The 25075-nt window shown below is 43.2% G+C and overlaps 1 protein-coding gene across 1 annotated transcript in view; it reads left to right on the top strand.

Moving 5' to 3' along the window:
• Positions 1-25075, top strand: part of Nell1 (neural EGFL like 1) — an 834960-nt gene that overhangs the window by 424961 nt on the left and 384924 nt on the right. Inside the window, 1 exon segment of the mRNA XM_038313841.1 lies at positions 10561-10686. Coding sequence (XP_038169769.1) covers positions 10561-10686 — 126 coding nt within the window.

Raw genomic sequence — 25075 nt, 5'->3', positions numbered from 1 at the left:
GCTTGGCGTGAGGCATGATCCAAGATGGCAGCCCCTTCTCTGGGTTGAGCCTACCCTTTTACCTGGAGGCCTTGAGGGGCACTCTCACAGCCCATCCTCATGTCGCTACCTCCCTCCTGGACGAGTCTAACTTCTGGAGACCCACGTGTCACACCGATATGCTGAAACTTCACGGCATGTGGAATTCGGCCCACTCCCAAGAGCTCTTGAATTTCCTTTCTCAACTGTACCAAGGACAAAAGATTGCTCTTACTTTTGTACGTCCAGGGTAGTCTAACTACATCTCACTGGCCTCTCTCTGGGGACAGCTTGGTCTTGTTCACTGTTACCATCATTTGAAGTGGACCTTTGGTACCAATGGGTTCAGACAGGCTGTGGTCCAGCCTACGACAGAGACTGGATTAGTCAGCCTTCACCCCAGGCATCTCTCTCCTCACAGACAGCTAACGTCAGATTATGGGCATCCTTTGAAGGTCAGAAGTGCCAGGGTGGGCAGAATGTCACGGAGTGTGCTTGACCAGATTTAGGTGGCAATTAGTGTGCTGGGGTTTCCAACACCTAAAGCGAAAATGGGACTTTACGACGGCTTTCGATTCTGAAATTGAGCCCAGCAGGATGAAAAACAGTCTAAATTCTATGGGATAAGAATTCTTTATCAATCACGGGAAGACCGAAATGTTTCTTGGAGTTTAAACCTGAAGATATTTGATCTAGCTGGGAACATGTTTGTCTGACACATACGACAGAACTTGATGCAAAAAATCCATTTCTGTAGGCATCAGAGAAATGGAAAGGGTTATAGCGGGAACCTGCTTACACAGCCACAACAGAACACTGAGGACTGGGGAGCTAGAAATCCCAGGACGTTTTCTTGCTTTTGGGGGGTTTGCAGTCTGAGATCTGAGTCCTAGCATGGGGAGACTGGTGAGGGTTCTCTTTCTGGCTTACAGGCAGCTGACCAGCTCAGCTTCAGACAGAAGAGGTCTCTCCTTAAGATGCACACGAGACGAAGCCCATATTCTTTCACTTGTATGGAGCCCTAGTTGCCTTAATCTCTAGACATCATTATGGCTGGGAGTTAGAACTTGAACATGTGAATTTGGGGTCACAGATCCATCCACAGTAATGAGCTATGGTCTGGATCAAAGTCATTTTCCTTCCTTCTCCTCCGCCCTTCCTATCTTTTTATTACTAATTTTCTCCCCACCTTCACCTTTTCTCCCTGTCCTTCCCCATCCCCTCCCCGCCCCCTTGAGGCTGGCATCTGTGAGTTGAGTTGCATTGGCAGATACATTTTGGTCAGCTGGAAATGTCCCAAGGAGAAGCAGAACCAATGCCTGAAGATATAACATGCCATCACTTCTGAATCATGTAGGAAGATAAGAGCCCTGGCCCATCTTTCATGAGAGATCCTAGCATTCAGTGCAGAGTTGTGTGGCCTGTGTCCATAGCCTCACATCCGGGTGTGCTCTGACCTATGTGACCTTTGACAGTTTGCTCTGCCTCTAGTCCCTAATCCATCACTGAAGATGGCACTTATCTGTACCACGTAGATCTGTGTGAGAGTGCTGAATGAATTCCTTCACCTGTAGAGGTGCGCCTGCGCTTAGGTGGTCCCGTCTCCCTCACCTCTCGTGCTCTCTCATGGAGTCATGGAGGTCAGTGTGGAGCTTTGCCAGCATTTCTGTTGATCATGTAGAAGGTGTTTCTTTGTGAAAAGGACACATTTTGTACACACACACACACACACACACACACACAGAGTCTTCTACCTGGCATCTATGAACATTTGTTTATAGTTCTAGATTCTATAAGCATTAGATGGTTTCCCCCTTAATTTAGGAAGAAACTGTAATTACAGATAAATGGGAAAGAATGTTTTTCTTTGTTTGAGACAGGGTCCCATATATATATTCCTCTGTCTCCCAAATGATGCTAGGATTACAGGAGTGATCACCAGCCTCTGCTTATGCAGTGCTGGGGCTCGAACCCACAGCTTTGTGCATGCTAGACAAGCACTCTACCAACTCAGCTAGAGCTCCGCCCATGACTACAGACAAATGGTATAAAATGCCAGTTTTGGAATACGAAGGCCATGACTTTTGATTTGGCTTCCAGCACCCATGAGAGCGATCATCTCTGTGCCTGTGGGACCCCATCCCCACCATCCCTTTAGTACCCCCTGCTCCTTTCTCGATGGTGCCAATGGTCAAATCCAGGGCCTTGTTCGATTTCTCACATGAGAAAGCATGGAACAGTTCACATTTTGTCTTCCTCCTTAGGTTTTTAAAACCTAAAGCCTAAAATATGATTTTAAAATTAGTTTTAGGCCTCCAGTAAAACTGCAGGCACAGGCACGGCACCCACATCTCCACACACATTAGCATCCCCACCAGCTGGTACATTAGCGGCAGTCGCTGAGCGTACTGTTGATGTATCATAATCATCTAAAGCCTCAGTTCATATCAGGACTCGTTCTGGCTGGGAATTCTATTAATCTGGGTGAATGGCAGTGGCGGGCAGCCGTCAACTCCGCAGCAGCTTACAGAGGATTTGCAGGGCTCTAACCCACTGCTGAGTGTTTATAGTTTCAATTTAAAGATTGCATAAACTTTAAAAAAAATGTAAATATGGCCCATACAGAAAAGAAAGGATAGCTGCTTCTAAAAGGCTAGCCAGCTGGCCGCCACTGCCATGTTTCCAATGTCTCGCCGGCTGCACAGCCAGGTCAGTCTGGTACAGTTGCCCTGCACGTTATCCTAACAGTCCACAGAGAGCCTGTCTGGGACTGCGAACGTGTGAAGGTCCCAGTGCAGCTGGCGGGGCCACGGCGAGGGCTCTGGCCACCTGGATAGTGACCTTCAGGACTGCTGTCCGGTTGGAAGGACACTTAGGATGTCCACATGCTTCTCTTGCAAGGGGAAAAGGTGGCCCAGGGGCTGCACCAGAAGCAGCACATCAGATGGATGGATAGAAATAGCTGAAACCTTCAAGAGCAGTAGAGCCAGTGGGTCTTTCAGAGGTGTTGGTTCCAGTTCCCCCACTTTACAGGATCTACTGCCTCAGAGAATGTGACTTGTCCAGAGCACAGGTGACTCAGAAAAAAGCCAGGAGTGGTGCCAGGGTGGCCCCATGCTCTGACCTGTGCCGCACATGCAGAAACTGAAATTACTGTTCCATGTGACATAGATGGACATGTGACATGCTGGTTCAGTCCCCAGGACTGAGGACATTTTAACAAAGCAAGAACAGAGTGCAACGTTTGACCAACACGCCAATGTCTGATTCGCTGTGAGCAGAACATGACTAAGTGTGCTTCTTGATGTCATGCAGACCTCGCCTAAAATTCCAAGGACTCCACAGGTGATACCGAAGTCTGTGTGTGGAGGACATAAAGGGAATGAGCGACGATGCCCGGAGTCTTGGGTCAGAGCATGATTCAAAACACCAGCGGCATGGTCTTCCTTCCTTTGTTCTCCCCAACCCCCCCATCTCTGAGTCTAGCTCTCTTGGTTGCTTTTTCTGACCTAGGAAAGCCTTACCTAATGAGTCTGCATGGGTCATATTTTATTAAGAATCATTGTGACGCACTATTGTGTGCTGCCTAGACGCTGTACCGTAAGCTAATTTTCATTTGCGCTATAACTTAATGACAGCGATCCGAGTTTGGGTTGGTCAGGGTTTACTCTGAAGCCCTGTACATGGAGGCCGGTGGTGTGTGAAGAACCATTATGTCACATCAAGTTTCATTTGGAAGTCTATAAGTATACATTAAAAAAAAAAACAAAAACAAACCACTTCACCATCCTAGGGACATAAATCATGTGTTTTCATTACCTCAAAAGACCACGAGAAGATGAACTCTAATATTTCAAAGACGACAAGCAATTTATATGAATGAATCCCAATTCGAGCTCCATTCTTCTGGAGCCAAAATACACTGCAGCAAGGCTTTGTATACATACCTGGGCGTCCGCTGATTTCTAATTCTCTGGAGGCTTTGAGAGTTGTAACTGAAGTAGGAGCTATATGAAGAAACAGGTTCAAGGTGGCAGAAGCCGCACCTGCCATTTGGGAGCCTTGGGACCCTGAGCTTTAGGGTGTAAAAATCTTAGGATGTGATTGATATAAAGGAGCCAAGGAAACTGTGGTGCTTGGGTTGGCAGTGCTGTCTCAGTGGAGAGAGTGCCACCAGAACAGATGTCATGGCAGTATGGGCCGTGGACACAGATGTGGAGAGCTGTCTGCTCCTGTGCACATCACAGGGAGAACAGCCATGCAGAAGGTCATTGGATTGAAATTCAAGAAAGAGTTCAGAGCCACCGATGGAAATGCCCTTTCGAACTGAATCACTTGCATCCAAATCCAGCTTTTAAGGTCCACTGATTTTGTGCTTTGGCTAAGTGCTGTAATAACCTCTAAGCCACGGTTTACTTATCATGACATGTGGTACCTACTTGCTAGCGTGGTCAAGTGGGTGAGTGGGGTGCTGAGATGCTCCCTGTGGGGGGCTGAGCATGACACCTTCTATGTACAAACAAGAGACATTGTTGTTCGCCAGCTGTGGGGGGCTGGCCCTCATTTCAGCAGGCGTGGGACTTGTAGCTCACCTCAGTCTCCCCCCAAATCTCAGCAGATGGCAAGTTAATTAGGGTTCCACTCAGCATCTTATCAGGACAAAATCGGTCCTTTAGCTGGAGCCTGGATTTGGGTCTGATCAAGACCCACTCGGGGGCCCCACGGGCTCAGCCTTTCCTTCCTTCCTGGCTCCGGAGTGAGCATTACTTTGACAGAGGCCACTGTTACAGAATTTTCTTTTTTAGGCAGAGCACTTTCTGCTTTGACAAGCTCAGGCAGAACTTGCTATCCCTGTAAGAATCCTTCCTATTTCCCCGTTTCCTGTTTAGGGTCCATGCATTCTTTCCTTGAACAGTGGCTCATTCTTTTGACCGGTACCTTATTTTTGTGTTGTATTCTTCCATCTTCTAATTATTTGCTACCTTGTATAGCCCTTTCCTCTGTGAACAAAATGACAAAGTGCAATGTTTGTCCTAGGTTCACTTTAAAAATCTCAGTTGTCGGGGGAGAAAGTTTATAAAAATCTCAGCTATTTCGAGAGGTTGTTTTCTCTGGGTAGCCCAGCTCTTTGAAGATGTTAATTCTGTTTTGATTCTCTTTTTAATCAGATTTTCTTTCAGAAGCCCTCTTGAGTCCTATTGAAATTGTATGCTGTTCTGCCTTTCCCTGTGGAGGGAGAGAGGCAACCTTTATCTTGGCAAAGCTGCCACTGTTCCACCCCCATCACCGACCTGACACTGCAGAAGTTGCTAACTCCTCCTTCTCTTCCAGGGACTCAGCTGGGTGACCCCATTTCATTTTCTTCCTCTCCCCTCCCCCTGTCCCACCATGTGCCTCCTACAGGTGGTGGTTCAATGAAAGCTAAACAAAAGATAATTGTCAGTTTGCCAGGCTGTAGGTGGTGGTGTATTCCTTTAATCCCAGTACTCAGGAGGCAGAGGCAGGCAGATCTCTGTGAGTTTGAGGCCAGCCTGGTCTACAAGAGCTAGTTCCAGGACAGGTTCCAAAGCCACAGCGGAACCTTGTTTCTAAAAACAACAATAACAAAAGGATCACAGTTTGACTTTCTACTGTTTTTTTGCAGCTTTCCTTCTGTGCTATATTTAGGCTGGTAGCATGGACCTTTTAGACACATAGAAACTAAAATTACAGGCATGAACTAAAAGCAAAAAACCAAGTCTACTGTAAGATACTTCCCCGAGCAGCTGAGAAGCCAGGTCACAAGTCTTGAATGACTTCTAGAGAACAAGGGTTTGATTAAATTTTTGTGAGAATTTCTCTCTAGGATTTCATAACCACCGCCTTCTCTGTTGTTTTGAAAATACTTTTACTCAAGGCCTTAGATGCCAGTGAAGAAGGAGAGGCCTTGGTCTATTTGGATCAAGGTGAGTACGCCAGAGACAAATAACTTCTTCAGACCCAGAGGATGCGAGGATGAGAACACTGGTCCGTGCTTTAAACTGCGAACAGCCTGGGCAGGGCACTAAAACTGTAGCCTGGGGGAATTTCTGTTCCCCCAGACAATGACTCTGTTGCAGCCCCTAAAGCTAGTTTTATCTAAATCTTTTTCGGTCCTAATAAAACTCCAAAGGCAGAGAGTTAGAAAAGCAACTGACTTTCAGTACTGCTTGTCCTGCCTTTTTGGGAACCTATTCTCTTTAGATGGATAGCTTGCTCAGCCTAGAAATAGTAAGGAGGGCCTTGGACCTTCCCTAAAGCAGTGTGCCTCACCCTCTCTGGAAGAGTGGATGGGGGGGGGGTGAGGTGGGGGCTAGATGGAGGAAATGGGAGGAGGGGAGGGAGTAGAAACTGGGATTAGAATAGTATATAAAATAAAAAGTTTGTTTTCTTTTTTAAAAAAATTAAAAAAATAGATTAAAAAAGAGAAAAATAGCAACTAACTTTCTTTGCTGAAGTCACTCTCTTCCACAATGCCCTAACTAAAAAAAAAAAAAAGAAAGAAAAACAGAAAAGAAAAAAAGAAAACCCATACTAAGCTCCTCCCTGCTACTTCCTGTTAATTAGATGCTACCTCTGCCTCTCCGAGCCCAGATTAATTATATCTAAGTAACACAAATGAAACACGTTTACATAGTTAACAAAGGCAGCAGAAACAAATATAACATATCTTTGCCCATTTAAAATAATATTCTACCACAGTGGCCTGAGGGGAGAGAGCCTGGGTCTCCCTTGGAAGGAGCTGACAGGCATCCTGGAAGGGTTGGTGCCCACTGCAGTCAGCAGCCTCGCTGTCAGCTGTGGCCATGGGTGAAGATTGAATGGCCCCGAAGGCAGGTCCTGACTAGTTTCTCATCTTGAAGAATGGTTGGGCATCCCAGCAGAGTGAGACGGACTTCGGTGTGGCTGTGAGCAAAATACCAACGTGATTTAGCCCTCGGCTTCCCCTACTCCAATCAATTCTCCTTCCTACAGCTGGAGTGATGTTTTAAAAACAGAAATTGGATTGTATCACTGCCCTGACTCAAGTCCAAGCTCTTTCATCTGGGCTGAGAGGTCTGGTGGAGCTGGCCTGAGCTTCTATTTCTTTCCAGTCCAATTTCCAATAGGCGAAGCTTCTTGGAACCGGCTCCTCGAACACCCTCTGCCATGTGGTGTATCATTTCTCTGTTTCACTTACACTTCAAGGGTCAGACGAAACAGCATTCCCCAGGACACCTTTCTGCATACAGAGTCTTCACCTGTGACCCTCTCAGACTATGTGAAATACTTTGTTAGAAAGTTTCATGGCTTTGGTAAACATTATTAAAGGTTTTATAGGCTGTGAGGTCCAAGGTGGCCATTTGCTCATTATTCTTCCATGGAGCTCAGTAAAAACTAATTCATGTTTTCTTTTTAACTATTTAAATCCTTTTTTAAAACAACGAGATGGAGCCTATGCGCATATGAGTGACACTGTCCGTAGAGGTCAGAAGAGGGCTTAGGATCCCTTGAAGCTGGTGTTACAGGGGTTCTACTTCACCACGTTGCTGTGCTGGACACCAAACTCTGGTTTTCTATGAGAGAAGTGTGCTTTCTTAGCCTTTACCTCAAGCCTTCTTGGATGTCGCTCAGGCTGACTTCAAACTCATGACCCTTCTGTCTTCACCTCTTCCGCATACACTAGCAACATCACCACCACAGCTAGCTGATTAGGGTGCTTAGAAGCCATGGTTCAATGATTCTCTCCATTTCTAACTCCACAGAGACTTAAAGGGTTTCTTCTATAGTTTGCCCTCTGGATACTCACCCTGTTCCTTACCGGGTAAAGTCATGTTCATCTTTTAAGATCCACTTGCATAATTGCCTTCTTTGAGGTAACACATTGTCCTAGTCAGAGAAGGCTCAAGAATGTATCTCCGTGAAGCCGTATTTCTGCATGATGCAACGCTTTAATAACGCCTGCTGATGACCTGCTTGTAACTCTGGGGCCCTTGCTGAAAGAAAATCTGTGTCTATGTTTCCATGGTTTCTAAGGTAGCAACAAGCAGATGTAGAGGCAGATGCTGGCTCTGATACAGATGTCGAGGCAGATGTTGGCTTACTATACTATTCTACCCACAAGGATATTCTTACCCTCAGGGTTCATCTGCAGTCATGTAGCCGTGCTTAAATGCATGAGGATGGTGAAGTGTGATCCTTCTGTATCCTGAAATACGAAAACTCAGGAAAAATGTTAGCACCGAAACCTTCCTTAATACCTGGCTTCTCTTACAGCCCTTTCGCTTCCAGCAGGTTATCCACCACTTCCTATGGTCACACTAAAGCCTTTCCATGAACAATAACTAAGCTGCTTTCTGTGCCTGCTAGCTTTATATCAACTTGACATAGCTATAGTTATCTGAAAGAAGGAAACTCAACTGAGAAACTTCCTTCAGAAGATCTGACTGTAGGAAAGCTGATAGGACATTTTCTTAATTAGTGCTTGATGGGGGGAGGGTCTAACCCATTGTGGATGGTCCTAGAGTCTATAAGAAATCAGACTGAGACAGCCATGAGCAGCAAGTCAGTAAGCAGCGCTCCTCCCCGGCCTCTGAATCCGCTCCTGCCTCCAGGTCCCGCCCTATTTGAGCTCCTGTCCTGACTTCCATTGATGGTGAACAGTAATATGAAGTGTAAGCCAAATAAGTTCTTCCTCCCCCGAGTTGCTCTGGTTATAGAGTTTCACCACAGCAATAATGACACAAGCTAGGACACTTTCAAAACAGTGTGTCAGGCTCTTTCTCTGAGTTCTAGTTGCCCACGCAGGCATGAAAGAGGTGCGGAGCTGGTGCCACGATTCCTTTCCTCTGTCAAGATTGCTGCTGTATGTGAGGTTCCCCGAGCATCCCTGGAGACACAGACAGGCACACAGGAAGTGGTTGGCTGCTCGTGCTCTTTCATTAAGTTTTGGTGCTTTGTTATCATACCAAGGTTATGGGAGTCTTGTTAACTGTGCCTGTCCTCCCAAGACCTCAATTACCCAACAATAATTCTTTTTTTTTTCTTTTTTCTTTTTTTTTTTTTGGTTTTTCGAGATAGGGTTTCTCTGAAGCTTTTTTTTTAGAGCCTGTCCTGGAACTAGCTCTTGTAGACCAGGATGGCCTCGAACTCACAGAGATCCACCTGCCTCTGCCTCCCGAGTGCTGGGATTAAAGGCGTGCGCCACCACGGCCCAGCAATAATTCTTATTTATAGCTTGACAGCCCTTTAGGACTGAAAAGAGAGTCTAATGTTATTCTACTGTGTTTTATTGGGAAATAAATCAAACTACTTTTCTTTCTAAAAAATAAACAGATAAATGAGTTTTTCTACTGACTCAATATAGCCATTTTTCCTGTTCTATATAAATTAGGATATTAGGATGCCAATAATTATCTTATTGAAAAAAACTGAATTTGACTTTTTTCAACTTGAAGGTCCTTTCAGCTGACATCATAGCTAATAAGACACATATGAGTTCAAATCCCATGTGTAGCATTTTAAATTCAGTGACTCAGACAGATAATTTAACTTCCCAGGACTTCCATTTTCGAGATTTTAAGATAGAGGTGATACATACACTTCAATCATGGAGTTACATTTGAATCAAGATAGTCAATACCTTGAATGAAACAAAGCATTAGGGTCAGAGGTGCTCATAAGCAAGCTGAGGAGGGCATAAAGGTTCAGAGTACCAAATGCAAGTCTCCGTTAGTAACTATCAGACTCCAAACTAGACTTCAGGTTTTCTGTCTTGGATTCCTGTGCTGTTTTTAGAACCCCGTAAACAATTATGCAACAATAGTTCAAACAAAATGAGCATAAACCAATTTTTGAAAACACCTCTAGAAAGATGGACTCTGCGTTTGCAGTTGTAAGGTATTTTAATCTTCATTGGGAACTATGATAGAGAGCAGGTGACACTGTGACCTCCATCCCAAAGACAATATGTTCTTCTGTTGAGTCATGCCGTTATCCTACCACCTGGTGCTCAACCCCAGTGTCAGAGCGTGGAAACGCTGAGTTCACATCCAAGAGCAGCTGCTGCCTTCAACCTAGGGTGTAGTGTGGAGGAAACGGCTGCAGCATCATTTGGTAACAGATCTCTGTAAGATACATAAGCAGAGAGGGACTGGATTCCTTGATCCCTCTGATGAGAGCCACACCATGTCCTGTGGATTCCCAATACATATTAATAGGACTCAGTTGGGCGGATACAGAGCTCCTTAATTTGATGCACTTAAATAGAGTTTCTTACATGGTAAGAAATAAACAATTGATTTTGTCTTCTCCCCTTTCTTGCCCTTTCAGCTGTGGTACCGCACCATGCATTTTTCCAGAACACTTATAACCCAGAATGGGCTCCAGTGCACCAGCTGGTTTTGCACCTAAGTGTTTGAACTGAATGCATCTTGCTTTTCCTGCCGACATCAGTGGGCATTCATCTTTCACAGTTTCCTTACAGGGTAATTATACTCTGACCTGATTGCTCCACTCGCCGTAACTGTGTTTCTTCTTTTTTAGATATCGATGAGTGTGCAGCTAAGATGCACTACTGTCATGCCAACACAGTGTGTGTCAACCTGCCGGGATTATATCGCTGTGACTGCATCCCAGGATACATCCGTGTGGATGACTTCTCTTGTACGGGTGAGCATTAAGACCAGCGGCTGCTTTGCTAAGTCACTCTTGCTCTGTGCTATCCTTGTGTCCTCCTCTTATATTCTCAGGCTTAGAGTCCCACAATTTACCTACAGCATCTCCCCCTACCATACTTCAATATCAGCTTTTGAGAAAGAATAATAATGAAAGCAATTTTATCTGCATAATTGATTTCCACAGCCAGTATTTGTGCCTGCGTGTGTGAACATTCATCAACAGGTGTGCGCATTGAAATTGAAGTCCCAGTTGCCTATGGTAACACTGAGGGTCCAAGAGATAGTCGTTCTAAAAATAGGAAGTGTCATACTATTCTCTTGCCATTATAATGAAATGTTTACTTTTCTACATATAGGAAAATGTCAGGAAAGATAATCATTAGATTGAGAAGGGTGGTAGGTGCATTTAGTGGTCAGAGATTGGGCATTGGGAGCCAGTTCAGTAATATTTGGTGAATGCTTACTTATTGTCAGTTTTTCGTCTCTTCTTTCTCTCCTAAACACTGGCCAGCCTGCAGTTCCGTGGTCAGGGGACCTGCCTCTGTGTAAGAGGCATCTACTTGTCATGCACCTAGGTTGTAGTTCTATTGTATTTCTTTGTGCATATATGCATGTGAATCTTTGAGATTTTACTCCCAGCTCCTATCTTTATCCCGGGTTTCTGAATCACACATCCCATCTGTCATCCAAGTCAGGTACTCTTAATATTTTTGTTTGTTTATTTTTGGTTTTTGAGACAGGGTTTCTCTGTAGCTTTGGAGCCTGTCCTGGAACTAGCTCTTGTAGACCAGGCTGGCCTCGAACTCAAAAAGATCCACCTGCCTCTGCCTCCCAAGTGCTGGGATTAAAGGTGTGCGCCACCACCACCTGGCTTCCTCCTAATATTTGTACAGCAAAGTTCTTCATGTCCTTCCGTCTCTTCCGTGTTTTAAAAGCTGTCAACAACTGTTTCATCTGCCCAGTTTTTTTCAGATAAGTGTCTGAGGGCTACGCCAGACTCCCCCTTTCCTCCCTGGGAGTGGGGACTGATTGTACCTGTACTTTCAGTCTCGTCTCAAGTCTTATCGACTCAGTCTTAACACACTCACGCTGTCCCAGCTCTGTTCACTTCCTCATGTAGCTCTACCATGCAAGTGGAATTGTCTTTCTCTACTATTCCACTAGAAGCCATTCTTCGTGTGTGTGCGTACGGGGAGGGGGCAGAAAGAGCATTGGACCTCCCATTGCCACACCTTGGAGCTGGAGTTAAACATGTTTGTGAGCTGATTGTCCTGAGTGCTAGGAAGCAAACTCGTCCTCTGGAAGAGCAGCAAGCACTCTTGACCACTGAGCCATCCCCCCAGCTCCCTGGACCATATTTTTATGAACTGAAACTATACAAATGCACCCAGAACTCTCTAGTATATCTCAGTACACAATCTGATCTTTATATTTCAATATAGGATGGTGATTTTATCCTTTCTGCCTCTAGCTTCATTGTGCAACACTCTCCTCTCCCCATTATAGGGTGTTTACCTTCATCTCGTCTTCTGTCCCAGTGAACTTGTTTCTCTGTGAGCTGTCATCCCCTCTTGGAAGTTCTTGGAAATATCTTCATCTTGGGTCTGTGCAGGGAACTCAGTCTTGTTGAAATCTCAGCTTAGAAATGAGGCTTCCGCTGAGCAATGTAAATCCTGTGCCTTTCCCCCTTCGTAACATCTGAATTCAGTCCCCTGAGCATGAGAACATCGCAGAGTATGTTTCTCATATAAATGAGTTTTTTTTTTTGCTTTCCCTTCTGTCTTGACTACCTACAACATTGCCCGACACGGACAGTGGTGCTCAGCGAGTACTTGCTGAGTGAATGAACATATTAAAGTAATGGACCGTGGATGACCTTCCCACTTCAGAAACCCTCAGCTGTAAAATCTTGCTCACATCTCACAATTCATGAAGATTAGTGAAGTCTAATGTATGTGAAGATCGTTACTGCAGCACTTAGACCAGGCAGGAGAGGATATTGTGTTGTACCAGATAGGTCTAAGCCCAAGACATTCCACAATGTCACCCTCTCCCCACACTCCTGTTTATCCGTTGCTGATCACCAAGAGAGCTCTGCTTTGCATTGCTTCGGGGTTCAAGTCCATGGGATGGTCACTGTGATGAAAACTGGAGGAAAGAGAATGGGGTGTTCCCTGGAGCTATGAAATGCTCCCCAAGAGGTAATACTGATCTCAGCTCACAGATGAGCTGGAACTGAAACTTCTGGCCACAGAGGGAAGCGGGAGTTCAGCCCTGTGGTGTCCTCTGGTAGAGAATCAGATATGTTTGGTAACCCTGCTAATGGGTGCCGTAAACTGACTGATACTTGATTCTCGACACAGTTGCTCCTGGCCCCAGAGACTCTCTCTAAGTCGTTCTACTACAGCAGTTGAGGAAGTAATTGGGAAGATGGTTCAGAAAGCATGTGGGGTATAGGATACAGATCAGCAGCAGAGGGCTTGCCTAGCATGTGAGGCCCTGCATTCAAGATTCAGAACTGCAAAATAAAACACATTTTTAAGATTAAGCTTATTGCATTATGTAATATGAGGGAGGCTCCAGCAGACAGTCGTTAGAAAAGGGCCCTTGATTTTCAAGAAAGTGCACTAATTATTTTTATTTTTTCAAGCCAGAGGGAGCTACTGGAATTAACTGGCATGTTCACAAAGGGTGGCTGGATTACTTAGAATGTTATAATGGGAAGCTTAGGTGGGAGGGGAGAGCCAAGAGATATCCTTTTGGTTCTTATTTCTTCTCTAGTCTAATTCAGGGCCTCTGACAAATACTTTTGTAGTAAACCAAGTCCCATGAACACTGGGAGCTCCCTTGCAAGAGGGTAAAATAGTCTTTATTACTGAAGATGGAACCTGTCTCCACCCAATATTTGACATTCTGATGAGGCAGATTTCTTCCCTTAGTAGTGACTGGCTGATGTAACAAATAAGATATGTGATAGATTTCTGCCACAGATATACATGCGCACGTACACACACACATACACACACACACACACACACACACACACACACACACACAAACACATAGACACACACACACATCTCATTTCCAGATGAGAATTTACTGGAGAAATTGCCGGGCTTAAATGCATCTGTTGTTATCCTAGGAGTTTTCATACCAATTTTGTTATTGACGGTCCTGATTCCAAAGATCACTGTAGTCTCCATCCTGGGTCAGTTACCTACTGTTGCTTTTTACTGTTGGTTTTCTAGTGTGTCAAGAACCATGTCTGTTTATCTTTCTTTTCTGTGTATTCCATGCGGGACTCAGGCATCGCTCATTAGGCATTTAGTTGAGATTGAATGGGGATATTAGTAGACATACTGAAAAATTTCATGCAGCCAATAGTTAGAGTTTAAAGTATATACAACAGATTTGGTGATTTGTTCAACTGATTGGTTGATTCATATATTCATTACCTGACAAAGTCAATATGCAATCACTGTCTGCCATGAGTTAGGAAATATAGTCACCTAGATTAGGGGAAATGATCCATGCACCCACAAAGTTCATGTCTAATGAGGGACCAACTTCACATTGAGAAAGCTCTTTATTTATTTACCACCAGAAATACTCCATTTGTCAAACCAACCTATCTTCAATGTCTAGGAGGGAGTAACGATTCCTGGATGTTAAACGCTCTTTAATCTTTACTCCTTAACAAATATAACAGAAGGGCCCTACACCACCTGCCCAGAATAGCTTCTGCCAACAGTCCTCTCAGAAGCGGGCACCTGGAACAGGAGATGCCATGCCGGTCCCGGAGAAGAGAAGTCAAACAGGAAACACATACAAAACCGAGTCCATTTGCTTTTATTCATACTTTTTTCTTGTTGAGATTTGAAAGAAACATGGGCCTGGGTCTCTGTTAGTACAGCGCACCTCTGACATGAATCGAACCTGGGCCCCTGTCCCAAGCACCTGGGTTTCTGTTAGTAGAGCGCTCCCCTGACATGCATAGAACCTGGGGCCCTGTCACAAGCACTATGCAAAACCAGGTTTAGGGGAGCGCGTTGCTTGTCTCAGCATTTGGGAGGTAGAGGTTAACACCTACCTATCTACCTAGCTATTGGGCGACCACACACTCAGAGTTTTACATTGAGACAAGGGATGTAGATCTTGAAAGTGTAGCTCAGTCTTTACTCCTGGAGACTCAAGGCTGTCTAACACTATGTATTCTACATAAGTCTCCTCAGCAATTTTCTCTGGCATGTTTGAAGAATGAACTGTTAACACATTTGGCTTTTGACACAGGGGGAGGTGTTTGCCTTGAAAGTTGTGTCAGTCTGGAGCTCTTTCTCTCCTGTCTTCAGTTCCTTAGTGGCCCCTTTATGAATCTTGAAAGGCTTGGCAGGGGGCAGGGGGTAATGTGGGGGGGGTATTTAGATCCATGTGTCAGGGAGAGACTTTTCTTTCCTGAGTACTCCTTCCATTTTTGAAATGGTCGACAGATATATTTGTTGGCTTCTGACTTTCATTTCTCCCCAGCTAAATGCTTTGCATGCTTTGGCTGTTTGCTAAGATGTTATCATTAGAGACACAGGGAGATTTAAAGAGATTCTTGTGATTTACGGCAGAAGCACGTGGAGGTAGGACAGGTGTTTGACAGGACTGGGCAAACATTAGTGTTTATGCCAAAAACTTCCTATGAGGGTGGAACATAAAGAGAGAAAGTGAGATAACAAACACCCCATGTGACTTCTATTACCTCACTGAAAAGATTTTCGTTTTCTTATATTGGTGCGGAAGAACCCTTGAAAGAAGCGTATGTTTGAAATATTCCAATGAAGCTTAGTTAAAGACTAATATCAAAGTCTATTAAATTAATGGTTAGAATTAAGCACCTTATAATGAAACAAGGTTTGGCAAGCCTTTAAATGTCTTGTGAGGAACAGTAGGAATTTTAGAACAGTTTTCTAGAATTTGTCTCAGCACAAGGTTGATGATATACACTGGATTTCCAAATATAAGATATTGGTATTTTTCCATGTACAATCATGTGCCGGGTGAAGCGGAGAGAACATTCCGCAGCTAGATAGGATGACGCTGTGTATTATCCATAGCTGTCGACGATACGCATGTGATTGCTTCAGAAGGCTTCCAGTTTGTATTGTGAGCTGTCTGTCAGCATGGGGGCAAGTTATTGGAGGGATTACTTGTGTTTTTGATTTAAGAAGAGGTGATGGAATTGTAGCCATGAAATGAGTCAGAAGCCTATAGACATACTTTAGTCTAAAAACATTCTTTAAAATAGACTCAACATGTTATCCAAAATGAGAAGAGGACAAGAGATAAATGGGAAGGACTTTGGAAGGAGCTGAAGGGAGATGGATATAACATAAATATATTGCAAACATGTATGAGAGTTTTAAAGAATTAGTAAATCTGTAAAACTGGAATTCCCATGCAAACTGTAGAGAATAGAATATGTTTATTACAGGTATAAGGAATAATTTATCAAATATTGGCTAAGAAAAGTCGCAACAAGACACATTTTTGGGTATCTAAAACCCACTTAGAAGGTCTGATGGATTTTGAAAAGATATTTGCCGTTTGTTTTAATTTGTTGGCTTGATATTTGCCTCTGGTTTTCTTTCCTCCATATAAACAGATAAGGGGACTCTTATTACCCACCCCTCCTCCTTCCCAAAGCAGGAATGTGACTCTACCAAAGTCGCATTCCGGTCATAACTGGTTAGGACGGAGATTACCAAGCTTCACCTCAGGTAGACATGCCTGAAATGTTTTACGAAGAGAGTTAATTGTGCCCTGTGCAATTTGGATTTCTTTGTGGTTAAGGTTGTGAAGGGACCTTTGCACATTTGCCGAAATATCCATGTGTGCCGTCAAGGTTGGGGGTCACTGCTTCAGCAGAGAACAGAGGAAGTTGACATGTGTGGAGAAAAAAGTAAGAATAGATAATTGTTTTCTACATCATACTTGAAAAAAGAATTACCTTGAAATGGTGGTGGCAGACAAGCAGTTGGAAAGGTAGTGAAAGCAGAAACTCAAACTGTTCTAAGAGAAAGGCTCTGCCTTCCAAGACTGCACTTTCTTTGAAATGGGCAAGATCCAGGAAAGAAGGGCTACGTGATGTCCCCCTAAGTGAGAAACACTCAGAATCTTGAGCTGGGCCGTGGATGCCCTGGTAGGACAAGCTGGACATCTCCACAATGACTTCTATGTTGCATGTGTAGACTGAGTATTCTGTGCCAGCACCTTGGGTATTTGGAGTCCTATAGAGATGACATGACCCAAGAGAAGTATGGAGTGCCCACAATGACCAGAGCATTGCCACAGAAGCCTTGGGTTTCATAACCACTCACGGGGAATTGAAAAATTATACATCTTTATTGTTTACCTTTATTTTTTATTATTATGCACCTGCATTACTTACACACCTTTGGACAGAGCATCTCTTATCACAAGTGAACAAAGGTGAAGTCAAAAAAGGAGCAAAATATATTATACAGTCTCTCTTAAGAGGGATTGTGTGGGCAAAAAATTATTGCAAAGTCTAGGAACTTTGGTTATTTTATTACATCTACATAGGTAATACTGAAAAATTCAGTGTTAATATCATGCTGAGATGAATTCAGTTTGGAAAATGCATGTTGGGGAGGCCACAAGAGAATGTTTAGGTTGAACTTTTATGATGGAAGTCATTCCAAAGGACGTGGCCACTGTTGGGCTTCTTTGTTGCTTTAAGTGGAGTTCTTTTTCTTCCCAGTCAGTGCTGTGAAGGAGCTGAATCACGTGGGCCACTGCAGAGCAACCAGGACAAATGATGGAGCTCACCCCTGGGGCGTTTGTGCACAAACCTATTAAGTACTAGGTTGCCCTTGACCCAAATTCATCATAATGGCTGGTGAATTTTTCTGTGCGTGCTTTTGTTGGAGTTGTTCTTTCAGGATGACAAGTAAGCTTCTCATAAAGGTGTTTGATTAAGTGTGCCCAAGCACTTAAGAATTGTATAGGCTCGGTTACAGACCTACCACATCTGCATCTGGGTCATGCAGTGAGTAGGTGTTTCTCTCTAACAACCCAGCTTCCCATCTTACGTTCTTTATTTCCATTCCATTAAAGATAAGTGTGTGCACTCCTGTGTGTGTGTGTGTGTGTATGTGTGTGTGTGTGTCTGTCTGTCTTGTCTGTCTGTGTGCATGTGTGTATGCACACCAAGAGAGAGACAGAGGGACAGATAGAGAGATGGAGTCAGATACAAGGTTTTACTTAAACATTTTATAAAGTGTAATGGAGTATCTTTTCCTTCCAGGTTCACTGAAAATGTTCACTCCCTATCCCATTGAGTAGGTAAATTCTCAGTAATACCATGATTTATGTCGCTTGCATACTATGAGAATTTGAAAGGCATTAAATTATCTACCTCTTCATCAGTATCCACATTTCGTTGTCAAACAATTGGAAGGATGCTGTTACCGTGGTGTATGTGAGAAAGAGAGAGTTCATGTGATTATAACTGAATAAATCAAAAGCAAAATACAATCAGAACAACAGCCAGTGTCTCAACTGCTTTGTGAGGTAAACTTTCTCATATGGCTCATAACCCAGAGATATCCGTCCCGCCAGCGGGTTGCCAACGCTTTGCGAACGGTGGTCCCTGATAAACCCAGGGGAAAGGAATGGAGGGTACAAAAGACACGAGAAATGAAGGCAAGACAGTATTTCTGATAAAACCTCCATTAATTACATCCTCAGAAGCTGTTATATAGCAAATGGGCAAGCGGGAGGGGAACTGTGTCAGATCTGTTGGAATTCTGGCCTGGAGACATCCCTAGCTGATAGGTTAATACTGAGGGTCTGTGCTTGTTGACTAACAAAAGAAAATGCTAATGTTTTCTAAAAGCCTGGTGCCTGCAGGTCTCACTAAGCTGATGTCCTAGGTTCGGAACTTGCCTGCAAAGGTGAATCTCTTGCTTGTGAACTTAAGATGGCTGTAAACAAAATACAGACCTCAAAATACAGGTCTTTGCTTCCGGCACAGAGACATGGCTTCTCAACGAATTCAGCTGCTCCATTTCATCTTAAGCATACTAATTCTTCTAGATTTTTACTCTGTTTTTCCATCATGATAGTTTGAAACTCGATCTTGTTCTTCTCATCGTTTTAAAGTTATCAGAACCTTTCCCAGCTCAACCACATCTCAAGCTCATAAAGGAAAGCCAATTCCTTCCTTCCGGTCCTCTCTTGGGGCTCAGAATGTCGTCATCTCAAGCACTACCCCTGTAGATTTACTGCAGTACTCTACTGACTAAAAGTAGTTTGTTGTGCCCATTCATGAAATGTATCTTGAAGAGGTGAAGAGAGGTTCTTTGAATAGAATATTTATCCTCTCTGAGCCTAGGGAAAGGAACAGCTTCTTATGTATACTTTGTCAGATTTCTATCTACATTGTTCAACATTGTGTGTTATGTTGTCAGAGAAGGAGAAAATTTGTTTGTGGGTAGCAAATATGTCTCTCTCTCTCTCTCTCTCTCTCTCTCTCTCTCTGTGTGTGTGTGTGTGTGTGTGTGTGTGTGTGTGTGTGTGTGAGAGAGAGAGAGAGAGAGAGAGAGAGAATGTGCATATGTGTTTCTGTATGTTCGTGTGTGTGTGTGTGTGTGTGTGTGTGCACATCCAAAATTGTATAGGCAACTGACAGCATGTATTACAGTATATTCAAACTTTGAATACATTTCTGAAGGTTGAAATAATGAAAATAGCAATGTTCTTGAAATTATGTGTGATGTGTGACTATCTGTAGATGGATATATAGGGAGTATTATATATTTCTATATAGATCGAAAGTAGGCATTTTCATACATTGCTGCAACCTTTCTTGTAGGTCACCCGATGAGCATATCAGAAGCAACTTACTCATAGCAGCTCATATCTGAGAGGTGACCTGTCACAGCTACTTACATAAAGTTTCCTTGTGGCCACTCATTTCATTAATTGTTTACGAACAAAGAAAAGACTGGAGACACTGCAGGTATTCAGCAGTAAAGATTTGGTTAGTTTACATTGTATACACATCATAGGATGTAATATATAATTAACATTTAGAGGGCCCCTTTCAATAGAAGATTCACATGACGTAGGGTGATGAGATGAAAGGCAGGTATATTACTTTATAATTGAAATAACAAGAAGAAGTTACAGTTGTACACACTCAGGCGTGCACATGGATACAAACACAGTTGGGCATGTTGGTAACATAAGGAGGAAATTAGAGTAAATGATTGGCTGACATTTTCTCTTCCTTTCGACATGTTTTTAAAATCAGAAAATTGTGGAAAGAGCAGCTGCTAAAAGAAAACTGGAGAAGCTTATCATCCATAAAAATCATTTCAAAGGTGGTCAATCTGTGTTAAGTCAATCTAAGAATTTCTTAGATCCTAAAGAATTAGTGGAGTTATTAAAATCTAGAGATTATGAAAGGGAAGTAAAAGGATCAAGAGAGAAGGTCATTAGTGATGAAGGCCTAGAATTGTCATTAGATCGAAGTGATCTCATAGATCAAATGAAGGCCTCAAGACCGATTAAAGAGAAAACAGAGATATCCAAGATACTAGAAAATTCTGAAGATTCCACTGCAGATTGTTTGTTTTAAAACAGAGCTAATGGCTTTTAAAAACTTTTACACCCATTCTGGTAACTTGCCTACTGGCTTTGGATTTTATCAATTTATATAATGTAACTAGTATTGTTATATACTTGAAATGATAATTTTCTGAGATTTATTAAGTATAAATTTCCTATTAAATTTAGGTTTTTCAGGTAGTTTTTAGGACTGGGTTGTACTTTTGAGAATGGTCTTTTAATATTGTCTAATTTGTACTTAACTGTTGGTAAGTTTATGCAGTCTTCCTGTGGAAGTTTAGTGTCTCCCCCAACCCCTTTAGTGATGTAATTTATGGGATTTGGACTGCAGTTTTGGAGCAGGATTTTGATGGGGAAGAATGATTGAAATTGTTCTTTCTGTTGCTGAAGTAAATTATTTGATTCTGAGTCAGTAAGATGACTTACCAAATAAACGTTTATTATAATACCAAAAAACTTTTTTACATACAGGAATATAAGGTCTCTTCATTTTATTTTTTTAAAAAAATTTGAAGATAAGAATATAATATCAGAAAACATACCATTAAAACATTAGAAAACAAAAAGACTGACAAAGGTGACATTGAGTGTTTTCCCAGCCAAGTCTCTCAATGATGATCTCATTAGCTTTTTTTTTTTTTAAATTGAGGGTTTTTTTTTTTGTTGTTTTTGTTTTTGTTTTTGTTTTTTTTTTTTTTGGTTTTTCGAGACAAGGTTTCCCTGTAGTTTCTAGAGCCTATCCTGGATCTAGCTCTTGTGGACCATGCTGGCCTCTAACTCAGAGATCTGCCTGCCTCTGCCGCCCGAGTGCTGGGATTAAAGGCATGCGCCACCACCGCCCGGCTTAAACTGAGTGTTTTTAACTTGATAGTGCAGTGGTTCTCAAACTTCCTAATGCTGCAACCTTTTAACACAGTTCTTCATGTTGTGGTAACCCCCAGCCATGGAATTATTTCACTGCTTCTTCATAACTGCTGTTCTGCTGCTGTTCTGAACTATAAATATCTGATATGCAGGATATCTGATATTCGAGTCCCGTGGAAGGGCTGTATCACCCCAGCAGGGTCACGACCCACAGGTTGGAAAGTGCTGCCATAGAGTTCATTCCTTCTGTCTTCAGTCATATGCTGGGCACCAATCTGTAGTAGGAACGAGTCCTCTTGTTTGTCCCAGCCGTCCAGAACTGAAATAACCACACGGACACTGTATTAATTAAATCACTGCTTGGCCCATTAGCTCTAGCTTCTTATTGGCTAACTCATATTAATTTAACCTATTTCTGTTAATCTGTGTATTGCCACGTGGCAGTGGCTTACTAGGTAAAAACTCAGCATGTCTGCCTCTGGCCATGGATCCATGGTATCCGTCTTGACTCCGCCCTTCTTCCTCCCAGCATTCAGTTTCATCTTCCCTTCCTACCTAAGTCCTGCCTTATCAATAGGCTAAAGCAGTTTCTTTATTTGTTAATGGTAATTACAACACACAGAGGGGACTCCCACATCAAAAGCGACTGCAGATTTTACGCCTAGAGAGGGCGTATTCTTCACTTGCTCTTCACATGGGGTGAAGGGTGAAGATGCTTTTAAAAGGGCCCTCGTGATGGAATAGCCTCCCAGAGGCTTCACCTTCAACGGGAATTCCAGAATGCAGCAAACATCTAACTCACTACAGATGCTGCCTTCGTCCATAGGTACCCGACACCTGACATCAGGTCCTACCACTTTGTAGATACAAGTTCTTCTGGTGTAGTTTCCTAAACCAGAAGGTTTGCCCAGGCTTTTCTGCACCAAGGTTAAGACAAAGAGAGATACTGAGGAAGACACAAAAGACCTAGAGGGTTTCCTTGGTGAAGTGGCCTTTAAATCACAATCAGGAAACAGCTTCATGTAGCTCCTGTCAGTTGTGCCAAGGTAATATATAGTTTTTCTTTCATTTTTCTGAACCTTGAGAGATTAAAGTTTTAGTCAGAGAGGTTGGGATTACAAATTAGGTTTCTTCTGAAAAGAGTTTAGTCTCTTTGTCTCTCTTTTAAAGAGAATTTTACAAACTATTACTTTTTAATTCTGTGATTCTGTAAGATTTGGTTTCTGACCCCTAGGAGGTTATGGTCTCTTTGGGAGACATAAAATTTACATTTAAGGAGAATAACTTTATAGGGCATATAACTGACTGCTAAAGTGTGAGATGCAGGCGATAAATGCCAGAGAACACGGATAGCAGGAGGAAGAAGGTAATTACTCCGAGGGAGAGAGCATGTGCCTCCCTTCCTCCCTCGGGCTGTCTGAGCTGCTGGGGTATTAGCTGGGAGTTCAGGTGAGAGCAAGGTGAAAGAATGAGGTGCAGGAGCTTTAGAAATAGGTATGTTTGTGTTTACCGATCTGCAGTGGATTCTGGAGATGACTTACACAAAGATGAAAAGTCATGGGCTGGAGAGATGACTCAGCCACTAAAAGAACTCGCTGCTATTACAGAGGACCTGAGGTCAGTTTCCAGCATCTACAACAGGCTCACAAGACCTGTATCTCCAACTCCAAAGGACCCAACACCCTCTTCTGGCTTCCATATGTATACACACACATTTACCACACCCCAGAAAAATATTATTTTATTTATTTTGGTTTTTGTTTTTCAAGACAGGGTTTCTCTGTGTAGCTTGGAAGGCACTTTGTAGAACAGGTAGGCCTCGAACTCACAGAGATCCACCTGCCTCTGCTTCCCAAGTGCTGGGATTAAAGGCGTGTACCACCACTGCCCAGCAAAAAAATAAACTTTTAAAATGGAAAATTGAAAGGAGCTGAAGGCGCTGGAGGAAACAGGCCTTAGTTCCTGCCCCCAACTTCAGCACCATCAGCCTCAATCGGAACTGACTTCAGGAAAACAAACTCTGCTTCCTTCTAGAATCTTGCAGGGAGCATTTGCAGGGTTCCTGGAAGAATACTCCCTAGAGCCGTGAAAACGCTAATGTGACCCAGACCTTCATCGTCTTTGAGGAAAGTGGCCGTTCTTAGGATGAGGGTCAAAGCTGTAAGCTTGGCGTCTTGGGCCTGCTCCTAGAATGCTCATTGCTGCAGCTGGTGACCCTGAGGGAAGTCAGGTTTTAAGGTCTGAACATGATAGAGACAGTTCAAGATGGTCAGGTGGTCAGACATTCAACTGAAGCGATGGGCATGCTTCCCCCCCCCCCCCCGTCACCTGCAGTGAGCTGCTTCAGGATGGGCTAAGAAGAAGACCAGTGTGAACTGGGCTTGAGGACAACTTTTGTAGTGACACAGAATACATCCCTTAATTTAAAGCAAAGTCTTGTCTTCTAGATCCCCAATTTCTAGGTGGTTATGGAGAAAACACTGAAAAAAATGTTTTGTTTAGAAATGTATTTCTTCCCCAGAAAGGAAGCTCCTTGAACTCTTTGGTAGCTACTAGCTTTACCAGAGTAGCATCTAGTTAGTCCTTAAGGGCAGCCATGGGACAAATTGATTTCCAAAGATGGATGAAAGGCTTGTTGGAAGTTGGACAGCAGGATGAGGGGTTGTTTTCTTGGTGACTGTCCCTAGTGGGACTTAGAGCATACAGATGGAGTACAGAAAGTAGAATCAGTCAAGTCACAAAAGGCTTTCCTCAGCCATGACAGTAATGTACGAACACAGTAGTAACAGAGAAACCAAGAAGAAAATGAAAACATCCACAGCTAAACCACTAACATTGATGCTAACATTCTGAATATTTTAAACAATTTATGATTCTCTATACAGTGAAAAAAAATCACATTGTTACCGCCGGTGACTATTTCTTAAGCCTAACTTATTTCACAGGCATTTCCTAAACTGGCCAAGTTCCTGTCACAGCACAAGTATTTATGGTTGAAAATGTTCAACCTCATGGTGGCTGCATCATCTCAGCTTTCCCCATACCTAAGAAGGACTGACATCCAGTTACCTCTCTGTTTTCCTTTGGTTCCATGGCACATCTACGAGTCTCCTTTCCCCTCTGTTTTGACAGTCTTTGTTCCACTCCATATGGATGGAGAGTGGGTCACCGCAGTGCAGGAGATACACACGCTTCACCCATCCATGACAGACAGAAGGAATGAGCGCCTGCCTGGTGTTGACTTCAACACATTGTAAAAAAAGAGAAACACATTAAATATCTAAAATCTGTGTAATCTGTGGGTATGTACATGAGTTGGTGAACTTGCCTTTGTATGTATGTGTAAAGAACTTACAGACAGTCCCCCAAAATTAAAAATAGAATTATCTGAGATGGCAATTCTACATTGGCTGTACCCCAACGATCAAAAGTAGTGTCTTGAAGAGATTCTCTTACACCAGTATTGTCCACATGAGAGATGCAACGTGCAGATATCAGGGGCTCACCAGAAGACAACCAGACAAGCTAAATGCAGCACAGGTGCAGCAAGGCTGTTTCCTTGACAGGGAATTTGGGAGCACGCTATGGCAAGGATGATACTCCAGCACTTATACTTCATGGAGTAAGCCAGCCACTGACAGGCAAGCGCTGTGATTCTAGTCCTGCAAAACAGCCAGAGCAATTAAATCATCAGAGGCAGGAAGTAAAACGTCCATGTGGCCATATGCTGGTAGACAACATAAATAAGCGTGATACCACTGAACGGTACTTGAGAAAATGGTGAAAATGGTAAATTCTGTTGAGTGGGCTTTGGCACTGTAAAAATTAGAGTAAAAATGTCTCCAGGGAAAGATTTCTTTCTGTCTAGAAACCAG

This window comes from Arvicola amphibius, chromosome 12 (genome assembly GCF_903992535.2).
Source record: "Arvicola amphibius chromosome 12, mArvAmp1.2, whole genome shotgun sequence".
Classification (NCBI taxonomy): domain Eukaryota; kingdom Metazoa; phylum Chordata; class Mammalia; order Rodentia; family Cricetidae; genus Arvicola; species Arvicola amphibius.
The sequence above is the reverse complement of the archived record's forward strand: the minus strand, read 5'-3'. Positions and strand labels throughout refer to the sequence as shown.